This window comes from Hemiscyllium ocellatum, chromosome 25 (assembly GCF_020745735.1).
Source record: "Hemiscyllium ocellatum isolate sHemOce1 chromosome 25, sHemOce1.pat.X.cur, whole genome shotgun sequence".
NCBI classification, from domain to species: Eukaryota; Metazoa; Chordata; class Chondrichthyes; order Orectolobiformes; family Hemiscylliidae; genus Hemiscyllium; species Hemiscyllium ocellatum.
Window position 1 is genome coordinate 51835976 of NC_083425.1, and position 18975 is coordinate 51854950.

The 18975-nt window shown below is 41.8% G+C and overlaps 1 protein-coding gene across 4 annotated transcripts in view; it reads right to left on the bottom strand.

Annotated features, from left to right (window-relative positions):
* The window catches only part of spata20 (spermatogenesis associated 20), a 363387-nt gene extending 345285 nt beyond the window's left edge, over nucleotides 1-18102 (bottom strand). For 2 of the 4 annotated variants that reach the window (XM_060844319.1, XM_060844320.1), the window contains exons 1-3: nucleotides 17976-18102; nucleotides 4440-4607; nucleotides 402-466 (exon numbers count right to left, since the gene is read on the bottom strand). In XM_060844319.1, the coding sequence (XP_060700302.1) occupies nucleotides 402-466; nucleotides 4440-4607; nucleotides 17976-18094 (352 nt within the window). In that variant the 5' untranslated portion in view covers nucleotides 18095-18102. Of the gene's footprint in view, nucleotides 1-401; nucleotides 467-4439; nucleotides 4608-17630; nucleotides 17744-17975 lie in introns of those variants that run through there. The other 2 variants (XM_060844321.1, XM_060844322.1) reach the window with 2 other exon arrangements.
* Between the last annotated feature and the right edge of the window lie 873 nt (nucleotides 18103-18975).

The window sequence follows — 18975 nt, forward strand, 5'->3', positions numbered from 1 at the left end:
ACATCTTGGAAATCATAAAATAAATGGCTTCTCACAAACATGTTGACCACGTGCAATGGATGCATTCTGCTCAATATTTGCCCCTCATTTTGTGTCTCTGGCCAAAGACACCAGTACTGGAGATGACAAAATAAAATTTAAGTGAACGTGGCTACAACAAGTATGCAAGGCAACCTCCACTGACTTGTCAGCTCTCTTCTTCCAGAATGCTCAATGCAGCAGCTCAGAGATCCATCTTGAAATCTGGGAGATGTCCAGACAATCCCTGAGGTTTTGGTAATCTTAGAAGAATGCTTATAGCTCTAGCGTCCTAATATCTTCAGGATTAATACATAGGGGAAGAGACCAGAGAAAAGATCCAAAAGCAAAGGATGTCTAAATTAACTTGACCCACATTGTACCTGACAGAAAGATTGGCTTGTCTTCTTTCTTTGCTTTGGCAAATGCCTCTTCTCCCCACGGATACCTAGATAATTAAGACACAGTAACTATAACATTGCAAAAACAATATTTTGGGATACTGTAATTAAGTAATTTGAGACATGAAATGTGGTGAGTGTTGCATTTTCAGAAGAAACAGGTGATCTCGGATCTATGCACCTGAAGGTATAAAACACCGGGGTGTTCTGCTTGTTGAGATGTTAAAGGGTTGATTTGTTCTGCTGATATGTAAGATATTAGATGCCTGGGGCAGGGGGGTTCTGTCTTGCAGGCAGGATGTGATAACTTCATCTCACACTGTTTTGAGGAATAACCTAATCACATACAGTTACATTGTGTCATAAGTGGCACGTGACTATGGGGGAGTGGCAGGGGGTTGTCTTCAGGGCATTACTGGTTATGTCTCATCATGTATAAAAAGGATGATGAAAACATGTATAAAAAGTTCCCTTGTTCAGAGAGCTTCTCTTGACATTTTTCGCAAGCATTGCAAAGAGTGTTAAGTGATGCTCAAACGTTTATACTTGCTTAATAAATTTTAGCTGTTCACAGAAGTTAGCATGTTGCAGCTGCAACAAGTGCGTGAGAATCTCGAGAGAAAGAGCCTAACATTTGGTGGCAGTGGGAGATTCCAACATATACAGAGCTTCCAGGCGGACTGAATAAGTCATTGTCTGAATGCTGGTTACGTGAGATGGATGGGCCCACGGGATAAGATTTACCTTGATCTCTCTCCTTAACCTACCACTCAGTCAACCCCTTGTCCCCTAGGACTCTGTACTGACGGAATCTCTGAGATAATTTACGCACTTGTATGATGACAAGTTCTTGGGAAGGGAGGTTGGAGACCCCCGGAATTCAGAGGTTAGAGTCCTCAGAATCATAAGTTCTCAAAGTAAGATAAGAGACCCCCTGAAATTCAAAAGTTAGAGCCCTCTAATAGTGAGGTTTGAGGCTCCGGAACATAGTACATAAGATAAAAGATAACTACTTTGTCTGTCTCAATCACCCTGCCTTAGATTGGTTGTTAAGAGGCAAAGTTCCACCACGTAACGGCCTGGACCCTGAAGTGGGTGTGGAAACTGAAGACATTAGACTAGTATATAGAGATAAGCAGAAAGTTCAGGCCTTAACAAAAAAGGGGACAAACTTTGGATAAGTCAGCAGTCGGAACCCCTTTGCCAGGATGACTTCCAAAATGAGGAAAGGTTCAGGCGCCTGTCAAGATGTTTAAATAAAAAATTGGCAAATGAAATTTGGCCGCTTGGAGGAACTTGGAACATCAATAAATGTTTAAAAGCACAGGAGGCAATTTGGAAACGTAATATATGGATTAAATGGAAAACTTTAATATCCGAATGAAGAAAGACTGCTGAGGAAATAACAAACACACCTAAACAGGCCAGCTGGGAGAATGACGCACATCAAAGAGGGATTAGAGTGCATGATCATGAGGGAAACCCGAAGTCTCGGGAAGTGCTGAAGAGACGATGTGAGGATAGTGATAAGAGTAAAGGAAAACAGTAAAAATTGAGAAAGGAAAGACAAAATAAAGAATAAGAGTTGAAACGCCAAGCTGAATTTCAAGTAGGTACCTCCTAACACATCTGGTCTGCCAATAATGTTTCAAAATAATGACACCGATGATCAGTTTTGGTCACAACACAGATTTCTGACCACCTCAGAGACATCTTCCAAAATCTCCTCAAAGCCATCCTCCTCTCAAAACAATTGACCATAATCAAATGTGCTGCCCTCTGTGAACCAGCAGGCACTACATCGATCACCTGCCTCAAAAACAACAGGCATACCAGACATTGTCACTGTGCAGTGTTTACAGGGGGATGCCCCGACCCAGATACATGGGGGCTAGCACTCTGCACAAAAGGCCTCTGGATCACTCCAACTGGCCAAGTGTGTATACCTGATGTCTTGTCACCAATGCCAAAAATACCTGGAATAGTTAATTTTCTTCTGTTTTTATCATGTTATGTTTCAGTTCACTGACATGAATTTAAATTGCAGATGTTTAGAAAGCATTCATACGTTGCTATGTTTTGTTAAGTGACTATCCATTTCCATTTTCTATAAGTTTACAAAATACTTATTAGTAGTTGGAAATAAAAAAATTGAAATATTTGTGTATTGATTTTATATTCTATGTAAAACATTATTTTTATCAATTACTTTCAACATTTTAGAATTAGAGATCTTTGTGTGTGAGATGACACAAGAACTTAATTAGTATAATGCTTACTGTGATTCCATTTGAATGATTCTCAGCTGGCAGGACTATTTAAAAATTGACTAGTAGATACAGCAGCAGAAGTGATTGCTGGGCCTCTTGCTGAGATATTTGTATCATCGATAGTCACAGGTGAGGTGCCGGAAGACTGGAGGTTGACAAACATGGTGCCACTGTTTAAGGGTGGGCGGTAAAGACAAGCCAGGGAACTATAGACTGGTGAGCCTGACCTCGGTGGTGGACAAGTTGTTGGAGGGAATCCTGAGGGACAGGATGTACATGTATTTAGAAAAGCAAGAACTGATTAGGGATAGCCAACATGGCTTTGTGTGTGGGAAATCATGTCTCACAAACTTGATTGAGTTTTCTGAAGAAGTAACAAAGAACATTGATGAAGGCAGAGCAGTAGATGTGATCTATGTGGACTTCAGTAAGGCGTTCGACAAGGTTCCCCATGGGAGGCTGATTAGCAAGGTTAGATCTCATAGAATACAGGGAGAACGAGCCATTTGGATACAGAACTGGCTCAAAGGTAGAAGACAGAGGGTGGTGGTGGAAGGTTGCTTTTCAGACTAGAGGCCTGTGACCAGTGGAGTGCCACAAGGATCGGTGCTGGGCCCTCTACTTTTTGTCATTTACATAAACGATTTGGATGCGAGCATAAGAGGTACAGTTAGTAAGTTTGCAGATGACATCAAAATTGGAGGTGGAGTGGACAGCGAAGAGGGTTACCTCAGATTACAACAGGATCTGGACCAGATGGGTCAATGGGCTGAGAAGTGGCAGATGGAGTTTAATTCAGATAAATGCGAGGTGCTGCATTTTGGGAAAGCAAATCTTAGCAGGACTTATACACTTAATGGTAAGGTCCTAGGGAGTGTTGCTGAACAAAGAGACCTTGGAGTGCAGGTTCATAGCTCCTTGAAAGTGGAGTCGCAGGTAGATAGGACAGTGAAGAAGGCATTTGGTATGCTTTCCTTTATTGGTCAGAATATTGAGTACAGGCGTTGGGAGGTCATGTTGCGGCTGTACAGGACATTGGTTAGGCCACTGTTGGAATATTGCGTGCAATTTTGGTCTCCTTCCTATTGGAAAGATGTTGTGAAATTTGAAAGGGTTCAGAAAAGATTTACAAGGATGTTGCCAGGGTTGGAGGATTTGAGCTCCAGGGAGAGGCTGAACAGGCTGGGGCTGTTTTCCCTGGAGCGTCGGAGGCTGAGAGGTGACCTTATAGAGGTTTACATAATTATGAGGGGCATGGGTAGGATAAATAGACAAAGTCGGGGGGTCCAGAACTAGAGGGCATAGGTTTAGGGTGAGAGGGGAAAGATATAAAAGAGACCTACGGGGCAACAATTGTCATGCAGAGAGTGGTATGTGTATGGAATGAGCTGCCAGAAGATGTGGTGGAGGCTGATACAATTACAACATTTAAGAGGCATTTGGATGGGTATATGAATAGGAAGGGTTAGGAGGGATATGGGCCGGGTGCTGGAGGTGGGACTAGATTGGGTTGGGATATCAGGTCAGCGTGGACAGGTTGGACCGAAGGGTCTGTTTCCATGCTGTACATCTCTATGACTCTAAAGTGAATACGAAATGTTTGGATTCACAGATGCAACAGAGTGAGCCAGTTAGCCCTTCTATCCTAATATGCACAACAATTTGAAATAGATCATTATTACAGAATAAACAGCCTGGTATTCAGATCTAATTTCCAATTCCCTAATCTTATAAAGAGTTCGATGCTTACCAGTCTACAGGATTGTGTGCATGCTGCAAAAGATAGGGAGACTTCTCATGGATCAATCTGTTGGTGTGCTGTTTTGTCTTTGGGCCTAACGAACATCGTGATCCATCACTGCCACCTGTTGCCATGGTTACAAATGCTGTTTTTCTAAAACCTCTGCTGGGACAGTTCCTGTTGATTCAAAGCGAAAAAAAAATGACACATCCAAGATACGACTAAAGTTCATGCTCATGTGAGCACATTTAATTTCTCGACGAGTTAAAAAATTCAGATTCTGATCTGCTTTTTAAAAGCTTGATCTCTAAAACAGACCCAGAGTTGTACTCAATTTACATGATTTAACAGAAACCAATATGTCGAAAGTTGAATAGGCATATCTTTACAGTATTTAACATTTGCTTTAGATTCCCCTGTTTCTGAAATAGTCGTAAGGGTGTCTAAAGTCTCGAGAAATACAGGTTTAAGAGGAGCTAAGGTCAGCTAATTTTTGCCAGATGGAAGCATTTTGCAACACAATTTACAACATTAAATCACCCACAGAATGGGTAGAATGAGTTGATGGAGGTGTTAGTTTTTTTTTAAAAAAATGTTCAAATCTAGTTTTAATGCAGCCCACATACTGATTTAAAATAGATGGAACTGGAGACAGGTTGTCTGTTTAAATATTATAACGGGTGCAGGGGCGTGGAATTGACTAGGCCACGGGAAAGCTGAAGGGATGTGAGGACAGCTGAGAGAGAAGATAAGTTACAGTATGGTTTTGTAGGTCAGGTGAAACAGCAGCAGATACTCCCCTCTCTCCTCTCCCAACCAAGCAAATGATTTCCCAGGAATCAAAACCATACTCCCATCTCCCCTCCCCACCTTCAAATCCCCACCCATCCAATCTCTTCACATACAAACTGATTTGTTTGTTTCCAATGCACAACTCTAAACAACCCCAACACCACTACCTACGCAACAGGGCGAGTACACCACTACATTCCTCTCTTTTTCTCTCCACTCACAATAAGTTCAAATGCTGTTGTCCCAAGAATGGTATTTAAGTTGTTCCTTAGTTTATCTGGATGATAGGAGAAAATCTCACACCCACTATATTGCAAAGATCTTTGATACCCATGAACAGCAAAAGATAAAATACAAGAACAGGATACTGTGGGAGGTTAGAATTTGGAAACAAAAAAACTGGGAAAGCAAATCAAGAAAACAACCACAGTGAGAACTAGTGCTTTGAGGGTGACCCTTTGACATCAACTATTCTCTGCTCGCCACATACAATTACTGATTTCTGTGTGATCAGCACTCTACTTTCGTCTCAACATTTCAGCATCTGCAGTATTTTGCTTTATCTTTTACTTATTTAGTCAAATTCATAAAGAGGAAAGATGGGAGCATTTGGTGAAGTAAGACATTGGAGGATATTTAGAATAAGAAAATCTTGTTTAGGGTAAGAAAATCAACCAAATTATGTAGAGAGGAACAGAATATTTAGTTAACTTAAAGAAGGAACAAACTTGCATTCAAGAGGGGAAAACCAGTAAAATAAAAACAGTAATACTTAGAAATGAGCATACTGTACTGATCATGCTGGAACTCTGTTTTGAGGTACACAAGACAAGTTGCATCAGTATGACTCAAGCTTTACTATTTTCGTTCTACTAGGCAATACCTTTATGAATGCAGGACATCTTAAACTATGTTCCAGACTCTCTAGTGCTTAAGAAATGATATCACTGCTTTAGCAAGGTGAGCACACCACTGTGATAATGACCAGACTATCTGGTTTCACAGTGTCATGGGATCTTTTACATCTACCTAAGAGGGCAGAGATGAACCTTGTTCTCATCCAAACACAATACCTCTGAAGATGCAACATCCCTCCCAAGTGTATTGAGAGTGTCGGCCTGAAATTCATGCTCAAGTCTTCTGACCTACAAAGCAATACTGTAACTTAGCCTCTCTCACAGCTGTCTTCGAATCTCTTCAGCTACTGTCTTTCCTGTGGCCTAGTCCATTTCCCCCACCCTCCGTTATAATATTTAAACAGACAACCGGTCTCCAGTCCCACCCATTTTAAACCTAAATGTGGGCTGCATTCAAACTGGATTTGAGGTTTTTTTTTACAAAAATAACATCTCATCTGACTCATTCCATCCTTTCCGAGGGTGATTTAATTGCCATGCAGAGACCAAAGTACTACCGACTGAGACAACAGCACTGTCATTGTTCAAACAATAAAAACCTATTTTTATAGCACCTTTCATGTAATGAAACATTCCAAGGTGCTTCATAGGAAGTATTACAAACAACATTCAACACCAAGAGACATCAGGAGATATTTGGTTAATCCCTTAGCCAAACAGAGGATAAAGGAGAGTCAATGTGGAAACAGAGATGGAGGGGCTTTGAGAATGAATTCTCGAGCTCAGTTCTTAACAGCTCAATACACAGCCATTAAAAAATGGAGCCGTTAAAGTTACGCCGATGAAAAGACTAGAATTAAATAATATTTCAGAATGCTGAAATCTACACTAGATTATTCATATCCAAGGAAGCACATCTATTAAAGGGACAGGCAGAAGGGATTGGGCTGCCTTGTTCATAAGAAATGAAAGTAAATTAATAGTAAGAAATGATAAAGGTGGAGAATCTGTGTGGATAAAATTGAGGAACCACAAAGGGGAAAAAATACCCTGATGGAAGTTGCGTACAGGCCTCCTAACAGTAGCCAGCATGTGGGGAAGAAAATAAATCGGAGATAGAAAAGCCAGGGAGGAAAAGCACTATTACAATAATCATGGGGAGCTTCAGTGTGCAGTTGGACTGAGAAAATCTGGTTAGTAGAGGATCTCAAGAAAAGAAATTTGTGAAATGTCTATGAAATGTTTTTTTTTGGAGCAGCTTGTGGTAGAACCCACTGAGGAAGAGACCACTTCTGGATTTGGTAATGTGCAATGAGGCAGATTTGATTAGGAAACGTATGGCAAAGGAACCCCTTGGAGGCAGTGATCCTAAAACGCCTGAATTCACTCTGCAGTCTGAAAAGGAGAAACTGGATTCAGATGTAACTGGATTACAATTGAGTCCAAGTAGCCTCAAAGATATGAGGGAGGAACTGGCCAGAGTTGAGTGAAAGGAGCACCCAGCAGAAAAGACAGCGGAGTAGCAATGGCAGGAGCTTCTGGGGATAATTTGGGAGGTTTGGCAAAAATTCATCCCAAGGAAGAATGAACATACTAAGGGGAGGTTGAGGCAACCATTGCTACAAGGGAAGTCAGGGACAGCAATAAAAGCTAAGATAAAGCATGCAATTTAGTGAAAGGTAGTGGGAAACCAGATGAATGGGAAAACTTTAAAAACCTTCAAAAGATAACTGAAAAAGTAATAGTGGGGTGAGATGAAATATGCAGATAAGCTAGCTGGTAATATAAAACAAGATTCCAAGACGTTTTTTGGAGATATATAAAAGAGATGAGAAAAGCCATTGAAGTGCTGGAAAATGAGGCTGGAACATAGAAATGGTGGAGAAACTGAATAGGTACTTTGCAACAGTTTTCACAGTGGAAGACACCAGCAGCATAACAGAGCTTCAAGAGAGTCGGGGGCACAGCTGAGAGCAGTGGCCATCATTGAGAAGGTACTGGTGAAGCTGAAAGGTCTGAAGATGGATCTATCACTCCGTCCAGATGGACTCCACCCTAGAGTTCTGAAGGAGATAGCGGAGACCTTGGTGGTGATCTCTCAGGAATCACTGGAGTCAGGGAGGTTCCAGACAACTGAAAAATGGCTAATGTAACACCCCTGTTTAAGAAGGGAGGGAGGCAGAAGACAGGAAATTATAGGCTGGTTAGCCTGACCTCAGTCGTTAGTAAGATTTGAGTCCATTATTAAGGATGAGATTGCAAAGTACTTGCCAGTGCATGGTAAAATAGGGCTGAGTCAGCATGGCTTTGTCAAGGGGAGGCTATGCTTGACAAATCTGTTAGAATTCTTTGAGCTGGTAACAAGCAAGCTAGACAAAGGAGAGCCAGTGGATATGATCTTTTGGTATTTCCAGAAGGCCTTAGACAAGGAACCACACAGGATGCAGTAAAATAAGACAAGAACCCATAATGCTGGGGTGAGGTACTGGCTTGGGTAGAGGACTGGGTGACTGGAAGAAGGCAAAGAGGGGGAGTAAAGGGGTCTTTTTCAGTGTAACAGCTGGTGACTAGAAGAATACCATAGGGATCCATGTTGGGACCACAACTATTCAAGTTACACATTAACGATCTGGGCAAAAGAACCAAGGGAATTGTTGCTAAGTATGCAGATAACGAAAAGATAAGTGGGGGACAGCTAGTGTTGAGAAAGCAGAGATACTGCAGGAGAATGGGCAAAGAAGGAACAGATAGAATACAATGCGGGCAAGTGTGAGGTTTTGCACTTGAGTAGTAGAATTGAGGTGTAAACTGTTTTCTGAATGGGAAAAGGCTTCAGAAATCTGAAGTACAAAGGAACTTGGGAGTCATTGAGTCATAGAGAAGCACAGAAACAGACCCTTCAGTTCAACTCATCCATGCTGACCAGATATCCCAATCTAATGTAGTTGCATTTTCCAGCACTCGGCCCTTATCCCTCTAAACCCTTCCTATTCATATGCCCATTCAGATGCCTTTGAAATGCTGCAATTGTATCAACCTGCACCATTTCCTCTGGCAGCTCATTCCACACACACATCAAGTTCTGCATGAAAAAGTTGCCCCGTAGGTTCCTTTCATATCTTTCCCCTCTCACCCTAAAACTATGCCCTCTTGTTCTGGACTACCCCACCCCAGGGAAAAGACTTTGCCTATTTATTGTATCCATGCACCTCATAATTCTGTAAACCTCTATAAGGTCATCCCTCCGCCTCCGTCACTCCAGGGAAAACAGCCTCAGACTATTTAATCTCTCCCTATAGCTCAAATCCTCCAACCCTGGCAACATCCTTGCACATCTTTTCTGAACCCTTTCAAAATTTCACAACATCCTTCCAATGGAATGACAGAGTGGGAGATATGCTAAGATTATAAATTATGGTTGAAAACAATTCTTCTGCTACTGATGGCCCAAAGAACCCCATGATTTCCCTGTTTTGAGTTGTTGCATCTGTTCTGATTCAATCGTTCTAAGGAAGGTGGTAGTACCATACTGCATGATGCATGGCACCCTCAATGTGAAGATGGGATTCTGGTTCAATAAACACTGTATGATAGTGATTTCTACCATTACTGTGGAGATACATCTACAACAGGTCAATTATAGATTGAAAAACCAAGTAGGTTATTCCCTCTTGTTGGTTTTGTTACCATTAGCCACAGTCCGTGTCTGGCACAAAAGGTAGCACAGTGGCTCAGTTGTTAGCACTGCTGCCTCAAAGTGCCAAGACCCAGGTTCAATTTCAGCCTTGGTGGCTGAATGTGTACAGTTTACACATTCTCCCCATACCTGCATGGGTTAACTCCAGGTGCTCCAGTTTCCTCCCATAATCCAAAGTTGTGCAGGTTAAGTGGATTGGCTATGCTAAATTGCCCTGTCGTGTTTAGGGATGTGCATGTTAGGCGGCCACGATGTGGAGGTGCCAGTGCTGGTCAAAAACCACACAACACCAGGTTACAGTCCATCAGGTTTATTTGCAAATACGAGATTATCATGCAGGTTCAGTTGGCCTTTAGGAAGGCAAATGCATGTTAACATTAATTTCAAGAGAGCTAGGATACACGAGCAGAGAAATATTGAGAGTGTAAAAGGCTCTAGTTAAACTGCATTTGGAATATCGTATGCCGTTTTGGGCCCTGTATATAGATTAGATTAGATTCCCTACAGTGTGGAAACAGACCTTTCGAACCAACAAGTCCACACCGACTCTCTGAAGAGCAACCCACCCAGACCCATTCCCCTCTGACTAATGCACCTAACACTACGGACAATTTAGCATGGCCAATTCACCTGACCTGCACATCTTTGAACTGTGGGAGGAAACAGGAGCACCTGGAGGAACCCACGCAGACACGGGGAGAATGTGCAAACTCCACACAGACAGTTGCACAAGGCGGGAATTGAACCTGGGTCCCTGGCTCTGTGAGGCAATAGTGCTAACCACTGAGCCACCAGGCCACCCCAGAAGAAAAGATGGATTGATGGTGGAGGGGGTCCAAAGGAGGTTTACAAAAATGATCCCAGAGGTGAAGGGCTTGTCATATGAGGAACAGTTGAGGACTCTGGGGCTGCACTCGATGAAGTTAAAGAGGATGGATGAGGAAAGTCGCACTGAATTTATACAGAATATAAAAAAGCCTGGATAGAGTGAACGTGGAGAAGGTATTTCCACTAGTAGGAGAGACTAGGATGTGAGGATGCAGCTTCAGAATGAAGGGCCAACTCTTCAGAACTGAGATAAAAAGCAATTTCTTCAGCCAAAGAGTGGTGAAAATGTGCAACTATTTGCCACTGAGGGCTGTCAAGGCCAACTCATTGCATGTACTTAAGACATATGGATAGGGTCTTGATTGTTAGGGAGACCAAAGGTTACAGGGAGAAGGTAGGAGAATGGGGTTGAGAAACATACCTGCCATGAATGAATGGCAGAACAGACTTGATGGGTCAAAGGGCCTAATTCTCCTTCTATATTTTATAGTCTTATTACAGGAGGGGAGGGGGTGAGGCTACGGAGGGATTGAAATTAAAAATAAATTGTTGAATTGGAAAGATAACTTGTGTTCTATATATTCTCCTCACTATAAAGTAAATTACTTCAATCAATTTAGAAGACATCATAATGGCTATTTATTTGTACATATTCACAAATATTTAAATTAACAAGTATCTGATCCAGGTCATAATGGTTTTTTTGTTACAATCTAAGACATGTGATCTTCTATTCAACCAGATCAGAATAATATAAACAATCAAGCTCCTAGAAGTTTCTATATTTTACTGAAAGTGGCACTTGTATTTCAAGTAACATTCAAAGTAATTGATCATCTGTAAACAACTGTGATTACAAGGGAGACAACCTTTTGCTGCAAGATATCTTCCAAGCCCGATGAATGATGATACATGGACAGCATATGCTTTTGCAGGTTCTTGACAAGAAGTTCATTGTCTATGCACATAGACGTTTCTTCAATTCAATCTAGGTGGACATTGTTGGTAAATCTGAAATTTGTAACCCTCCCTAACAAAAACAGTATTCGCTAGAAAAACTCAAGCATCTATGGAGAGAAATCAGAGTTAACTATTCAGGTCCACTGACCCTTCTCAGAATTGATTTTCACTCAGAAAAGGTTGATATATTCAAAGATGTGCAGGTCAGGTGAATCGGCCATGCTAAATTGTCCATAGTGTTAGGTGCATTAGTCGGAAGGAAATGGGTCTGGGTGGGTTACTCTTCGGAGGGTCAGTGTGGACTGGTTGGGCCGAAGGGCCTGTTTCCACACTGTAGGGAATCTAGTCTAATCATCATATGTGCTGAAGATATCGGGGTTGGGGGTGGGTGGTGGTGGTTGTGGTAGCGGTAGAGATAAATCAGAGGTGGAGATGGAGCCCAGAGAAAGAGAAAAAAAACACAATGAAAGAACATTTGTGCCATTTTTATTATCTACATGTCATTTTGACTGGTGAAATGCACAATGTATTGTTTTGTACTGAACACATAATTTACTCATTTTAATCAAACAAAACTGCCTGTTTGCAGTCGAATGCATTTAAACCAGTTTTGAAGGGTGCAGTATTGCATGGTAGCAGATGATACTTCTCCTGAAATAGTGCACTGAGTATGGAGTCACTATTATGATCCCTGGATCCCATCATAATTTTGCTGGATATGCAACAAAAAAAAGCCTTTCAGCCCTTTGAACCCTCACTTGGCTGATCGATGTCTGAACTCTATCTGCCTTCGTTCTGTAAACTGTAATACCTTGCCTTATCTCTTGTGTAGTATTTTATCTCTTAACTGTCCTCTGAATTGGCCCAGCAGTCTTTTCAATTCAAGGCCAATTTGGGACAGACAGCAAACATGGGCCTTGCCAGCAATGTCCATGAAGAATTTTAAAAATCACAAAGGGAAAATGTACAGGTTGATCAGGAAAATCAGGATGGCTTTTACAAATAGTCAAGCACTATAGGTCAAATGTTCCCCCTTCTCCACTGGAACATTCTTCAAACTTGTAGCTTTATAAACAAAATGAAAACATTAGGAGATCTAATCAGCAAAAACAGAACAATTTTTTTCACAAATCTTAGGTTTTCCAGACTGCAAAAATCTTGTATGTTCTCAGGAAAGGTCACATTCACCTCAAAACATTAACTCGGATTCTCTCTACCTGCTCCATTCTCATCAGGAAAATATTACAGTAGGGGTCAGTTGAGTGATGGAGGAGGTACAGGCCATAGGTTGAGGCCACACTGACCTCCCTGAAAACAGCACTTAACCTCTCAAGTTTTGCTCAGGAGAGAAAAGCCTATTCAGACCCTTGAAGAGCTAGAGCTTTCAAAGGAAATCCCCAGATGTGAAAAAATTATCATCACCCACAGGACAGAATCTAGCCAAGCTTTACAAGTACTAAATGGTATAACCATCATCATGTTCTTCACCATTAACAGTTACCAGTGATCAGAAATGCTGTAGTTACAAGAACATGCCAGAACACAAGTATTATGCCACAGATGATTCATCCCCTGACTTCTCAAATATCTCCAAGGTTGAATTCAGGAGCTTAACATAATAAAGTACTCTCCATTTTCCTACATGAGTGTAGATGCGACTAGATTTGTGAAACCCCAGCAAACAACCAAGCAACCTCTAGGTTAGCACTCTATCCACCATCTTAAAAATCACACGTTCCAAAACCCTGTGCAGTGGCAGCAGTGCATAACATCCCCATAATCACCCCAACCCACAAGATGCACTGCAGCAACTCACCATGCATCCTCCGACAGCACCTTCTAAACTCTCAACCTCCACTACCTGGAATGATAAGGCTGAATGCACATAGGAATTTCTCAGTTTACTTTCAGTCCTGACAGTATCCTGGCTTACAAATATGCTGATGTTCCTCCAATGTTGATTACTCAAAATCCTAAAACTTCCTCCTCAACAGCAGTGTGAGGACACCTATGGTTTGTCATGGTTTACAATGTCAGCTCACCACTGACTTCTCTGCAGCAATTAGTGATGGGCAGTAAATGCTAATGTTGGCCTTATCACTAACACTTATATTCTGTGCATTAATACACTTTGAAATGTTTATCCCACAGAGTTGCTTGGCATTTCTAGGAACATTGGACTTGGGATCAGAAGTAGGCCCTTCAGGTCTGCTTTGCCTTTCAATAAGAAAACATCTTGCCTCATCTCTGACCTCTTATTCTTAAACACTATCACCTTGTTCTAGTCTCTTTGACATGAGGAAATATCCATCCCAGTACCCACCCCAAGTCCCCTTAAGATCATATGTTCTATGAAGAGCACATCTTATTTTGCTAAATTTCTACACTAATCTTCTGATGCACGTGCGGTCTTTGTCCTTCTAGGTGATCAACAGAAGTGGAAATGTCAAGTTTTTTCTTCCCAGGAAAGTTATGGTTAACAGGGTTTAGATTGAAAAATGATAGAAATGTTTATAGCCAACTAGGGAGTAGACTATTCCAGAATCAAACAACAAGGAGGATAAACCAACTCAAGATCAAGTCATCTTTTAAAGTTGGTCTTCTAAACCAAATCTGTACATATTATTTCAGATCTGGTCTCACCAAAGCCCTGTACAACTGTAGGAAGGCGTCTCTACTTGTGAAAAACTTCACCTTCCATTCAATCACAACAATCCATTTGTCTTCCTAATCTTCCGAATTGTATCTGCAAACTAACATTTTGTGACTCATAGTTCAGGAAATCCAGATCACTCTGTACCACAGTCTCTGTCTTTTCAAATTGTACACACCTTTTCACCCTAAAGTTCATCTTTCCCAAATTATACTCCATCTGCCAAATGTATGCCCATTCATTTAACCTATCTATATCCCTTTACAGACTTTCTGTAACCTCTTAACTGCTTACAATTCCACTTGTCTTGGTTTCAGCAGCAAGCTTCGCTGTCATACATTCAGACGCTTATAGTCACTTCATCCAAAACATTAATATAAATTATAAATTGCTGAGATTCCAAGACTACTCTTATGTACCCAAATAGTTACAACTTGGCAGTCTGAAAAGGACTCATTTATTCCTAACCTTCACTTACTGTTAAATAAAAAGTCCATTATTCATGCAAACACATTATTATCTACACCATGTGCTGTTATTTCATGCAGCAACCGTTTATGTGGCACCTTATCAAATGTCTTTGCTAACTCAAGTATCCATCTACAGGTGGGGGCTCCTGTGTTGCAGTGGTATAATGCCTAATTTAAACCAAGAAGCCATGGTTCAAGTTCCACATCTGTGACCAGGATGATTAGAAAATATCTACATGTACAGGTTCCTTTTCGCCCCCCGCCTTACTTGTTACAGCCTCAAAAAAACTCAATAAATGAGTTACTCAATTGCCATTTCACAAAGTTATGGTGACTCTGCCTGACCATGTTGTGATTTTCTAAGTATCATGCCATAACTTCCATAATACTGAATTTGTTTACCTAAGACCAATGCTAGGCTACTGGCTTATAGTTCCGCATTCCCTCTTTTTTTAAAGTAAAGGCTTTGCATTAGCTACTTTTCAATCCACTGGAAGCCTCCTAGAATATCTGAAATAATTTTGGAAGAGTATAACCAATGTTTTCACTAGTTCAGTAGCTGCTTCTTTTAAGATCCTAAAGTGTAGGCCACCTGGACTGGAGACCAGTGAGATCTAATCATTTTCCCTGTTGAAGATGACTGTTTTCAGTCCCTCCCTCCTATTCAAGTGATTTTCAAGTGTGTTTGGGATGTTTTCTAAGGTCTCTGTAATGAACTGTTTAACTTTTAACTTTCTTCTTTCTTTCCATTTGGTTCTTACAATTCTGAAAGACACTTGTATCTAAGACCATGCCTTGTGTGTTGACATTATACACTTTTCACTGTACTCCTGCATCTTTTGTACTTCAGTGCATATGACAGTAAAATCAAATCAAGGCAAACACAACATACCTGTTCAACACGTCTGCCAATTGCAATTCTCCAGTCTAGAGGACCATCACTAATTTTAGGTACACCTTTCAAATTCTTGTAGCAACTACCAGTTCTTGTATTATTGGTTAATCAAATTCATAGTCTATTTACTCCTCAGTTTTTTTGCCATTCATTTCTGTTTTTCTGCAATCTGACTGATATTCTGACCTAGCAATAATCTTTGCAGATTTGTGTAGTTTTTTTTCAATTATACGTTATTTTTAACTTCGTTATTTTGACAAAGGCAATGAGGGCGAGTGGTGGACGTTGTCCATATGGATTCCGACAAGGATCTGCATACAAGACTGGTTAACAAGGTTAGATCTCATGGAATACAGGGAGAACTAACCAATTGGATTCAAACCTGGTAAGAATGTAGGAGATAGTGGATGGTGAAGGAGGGTTAATTTTCGGACTGGAGGCCTGTGATCAATGGTGTGCCACAGGAATCAGCGCTGGGTTCACTTTTTGTCATTTATACAAGTGATTTGGTTGTGAATATAGGAGGTATGGTAGTAAATTTACAGATGACACCAAAATTGGTGATGTTGCAGACAGCAAAGAAGGTTATCTCAGAATACAAAGAGACCTTGATCTGATGGGCCGATGGACCAAGGAGTGGCACATGGTGCTTAATCTAGATGAATGTGAAGTGCTACATTTTGGGAGTGCAAATCAGGGCAGGATTTATACTATTAATCTTAAGGTACTGGATGTGCTGCCAAACAAAGGGACCTTGGAGTGCAGATTCACAGTTCTTTAAAAGTGGAGTCGCAGGGAGACGGGGTAGTGGAGGAGGTGCTTGTTCTGCTTGCCCTTATTGATCAATGCATTGAGTATAGGTGTAGGGAGCCGAAGATGTGTTGCTGGTTAAAGCGCAGCAGATCAGGCAGCATCCAAGGAACAGGAAATTCGACGTTTTGGGCAAAAGCCCTTCATCAGGAACATCCTGATGAAGGGCTTTTGCCTGAAACGTCGAATTTCCTGTTCCTTGAATGCTGCCTGACCTGCTACGCTTTAACCAGCAACACATTTTCAGCTCTGATCTCCAGCATCTGCAGACCTCACTTTTTACTATAGGTGTAGGGAGGTCATGTACAGCTGCACAGTTCATTGGTTAGGCTATTTTTGATATATTGTGTTCAACCCTGGTCTTCTTGCTATGGGAAAGATGTTATTAAGGCGGCCTTATAGAAGTTGATAAAATCATGAGGAGCAGGGATAGGAAGAATAGTCAAAGTCTTTCCCCCAGGGTAGCGGACTCCGAAACTAGGCGGCATAGGTTGAAGGCGAGAGGGTAGTGATTTAAAATGGACTTAAGGGGTGATAACTTTTTCACATAGAGGATGGCGCGTGTATAGAATGAGCTGCCAGAAGTAGTGGTGGAGGCCGGTACAATTACAACATTGAAATGGCATCTGGATGTGGTCATGAATAGGAAGAGTTGAGAGAAATATGGGACCTGATTATTTTAGGATATCTGACCAGCATGGACAAGTTGGACAACGGATCTGTTTCCACGCTGTGTACCTCTGTGACTCTATGATGCATCTTCTCGTTTCAAATAAATAAAAACAAAGCAAACGGTGTCTGAATACTGTGCTCTATCTCAAGGTTTTGAACAGTTCAACCTCTTCCATTTGCAGTAATGCAATTTCTATTACATGGCCTGTAAGGGAAAAAAAAATTCAGCGAAGCACAAATCATGGTTTGGAAAATCTCAGACATGATAACCTGCTGTAAATACTTTATTCGCGAAGTATTCAGTGACAGGCCCATAAACAGTGGCAAATTCGATCCGAAAAAATTAGCTGTCGATTATAGTATTTTAAGTGCCTTAACTTATATTATTTTTTCATTAGCGTTAGGAAACAACACCCCAAATAGGATTATTCTGAGAAGGAAGTCTGAGAAAGAGGCACAAGCAAAAAACATTCACTAACTTTTGAAACAGAAAGTGAAAAAAGTTATAACGCTAAAAGTAGCCAATTAATTCCAAATCATGGGACGCGTACCTTACGAAGAATTACCTTTAAAACGAGCAACTTAGAGTAAAACAAGCGACCAAATACCTGCTGAGCCCCTCTGCTCCACAGCAAATGCTGCATCAAACCCACCTGTCAAGGTGAGTGTGTGAGTAAACAGTAGGGGGCGTGACCTAGGCGCAAGACTCGTCGGGAGTTGTAGTCCGCTCTGCTGGTCCCCTTGGCGATGACGACCGAGAGCGGAACCTGTGGAGACTACAATTCCCAGCATTCCGCGCAGCAGCACTGCGGGTCGAAAACCGAGCTCAACTGCAATGCCTTTCGCCTACTCTTCAAAGATTTACCACGGCCCCTGAGGGGACACTGACTCTCTTCTGGCGCTCACTTTACCTGTTCGACGTAGCCGCTCTCGCCAAGCCGTTCCCCGCGCTAACCCAGGCCGAAGTCGCTCCCACCGCCCGGCCGAGGCACAGAGATAGACGCCTCCCGCCACCCAGGCACTGCAGCATCACCCGGATTGGCATCGTGGCGCCTGCCGCCGCGCCCCTAGCGGCCGGAGGATCATTTTCACCACGACAGCCTCAGCCATCACATGCCCCATGTTCACCATTCTGTTGGGCAGTGAGGGTCATTCAGTTACAGAAATTGCTGGGAAAACTCAGTAGGTCTGGCAACACCTGTGGACCCCAAATGCTTTCTCTTCACAAATGCTGCCACACCTTTTGAATTTTCCAGCAAATTCTGTTTTGGTTTTTGATTTTCAGCATTTGAGTTTTTTGGTATTTCAGTTTGCAGCCATTCAATTGCTTACTGGATTTATCAGAAACTATCTTACTTTGTGGGGAAGGGCATCATTAGAAACCATCTATTGTATAAGGCACAGGAACAGAAATTGCTGGAAAATCTCAGCAGGTCTGGCATCTGTGAGAGAAATCAGAGTTGCCGTTTCTGAAGAAGGATCACTGGACCGCAACCTGACTTCTCTCCACGGTTGCTGTCAGACTTGTTGAGATTATGCAGCAATCTCTGACTTTGTTTCAGGTTTCCAGCATCTGCAGTTCTGTCAGTTTTTTGTTGTTTAAGGCAGTTAGCTTCTGGTAGAGTGAACTGACATCTGGAGGTAGCTATACAGATTAGGTTGGCTGGTCAATCTTGCTGAAAACATGTTGTTGGAAAAGCGCAGCAGGTCAGGCAGCATCCAAGGAGCAGGAGAATCGACGTTTCGGGCATGAGCCCTTCTTCAGGAATCTCCTGCTTCTTGGATGCTGCCTGACCTGCTGCGCTTTTCCAGCAACACATTTTCAGCTCTGATCTCCAGCATCTGCAGTCCTCACTTTCTCCTCGTCAATCTTGCTCCACCATTCAATAAAATCATGGCTGCTCAGTTAGT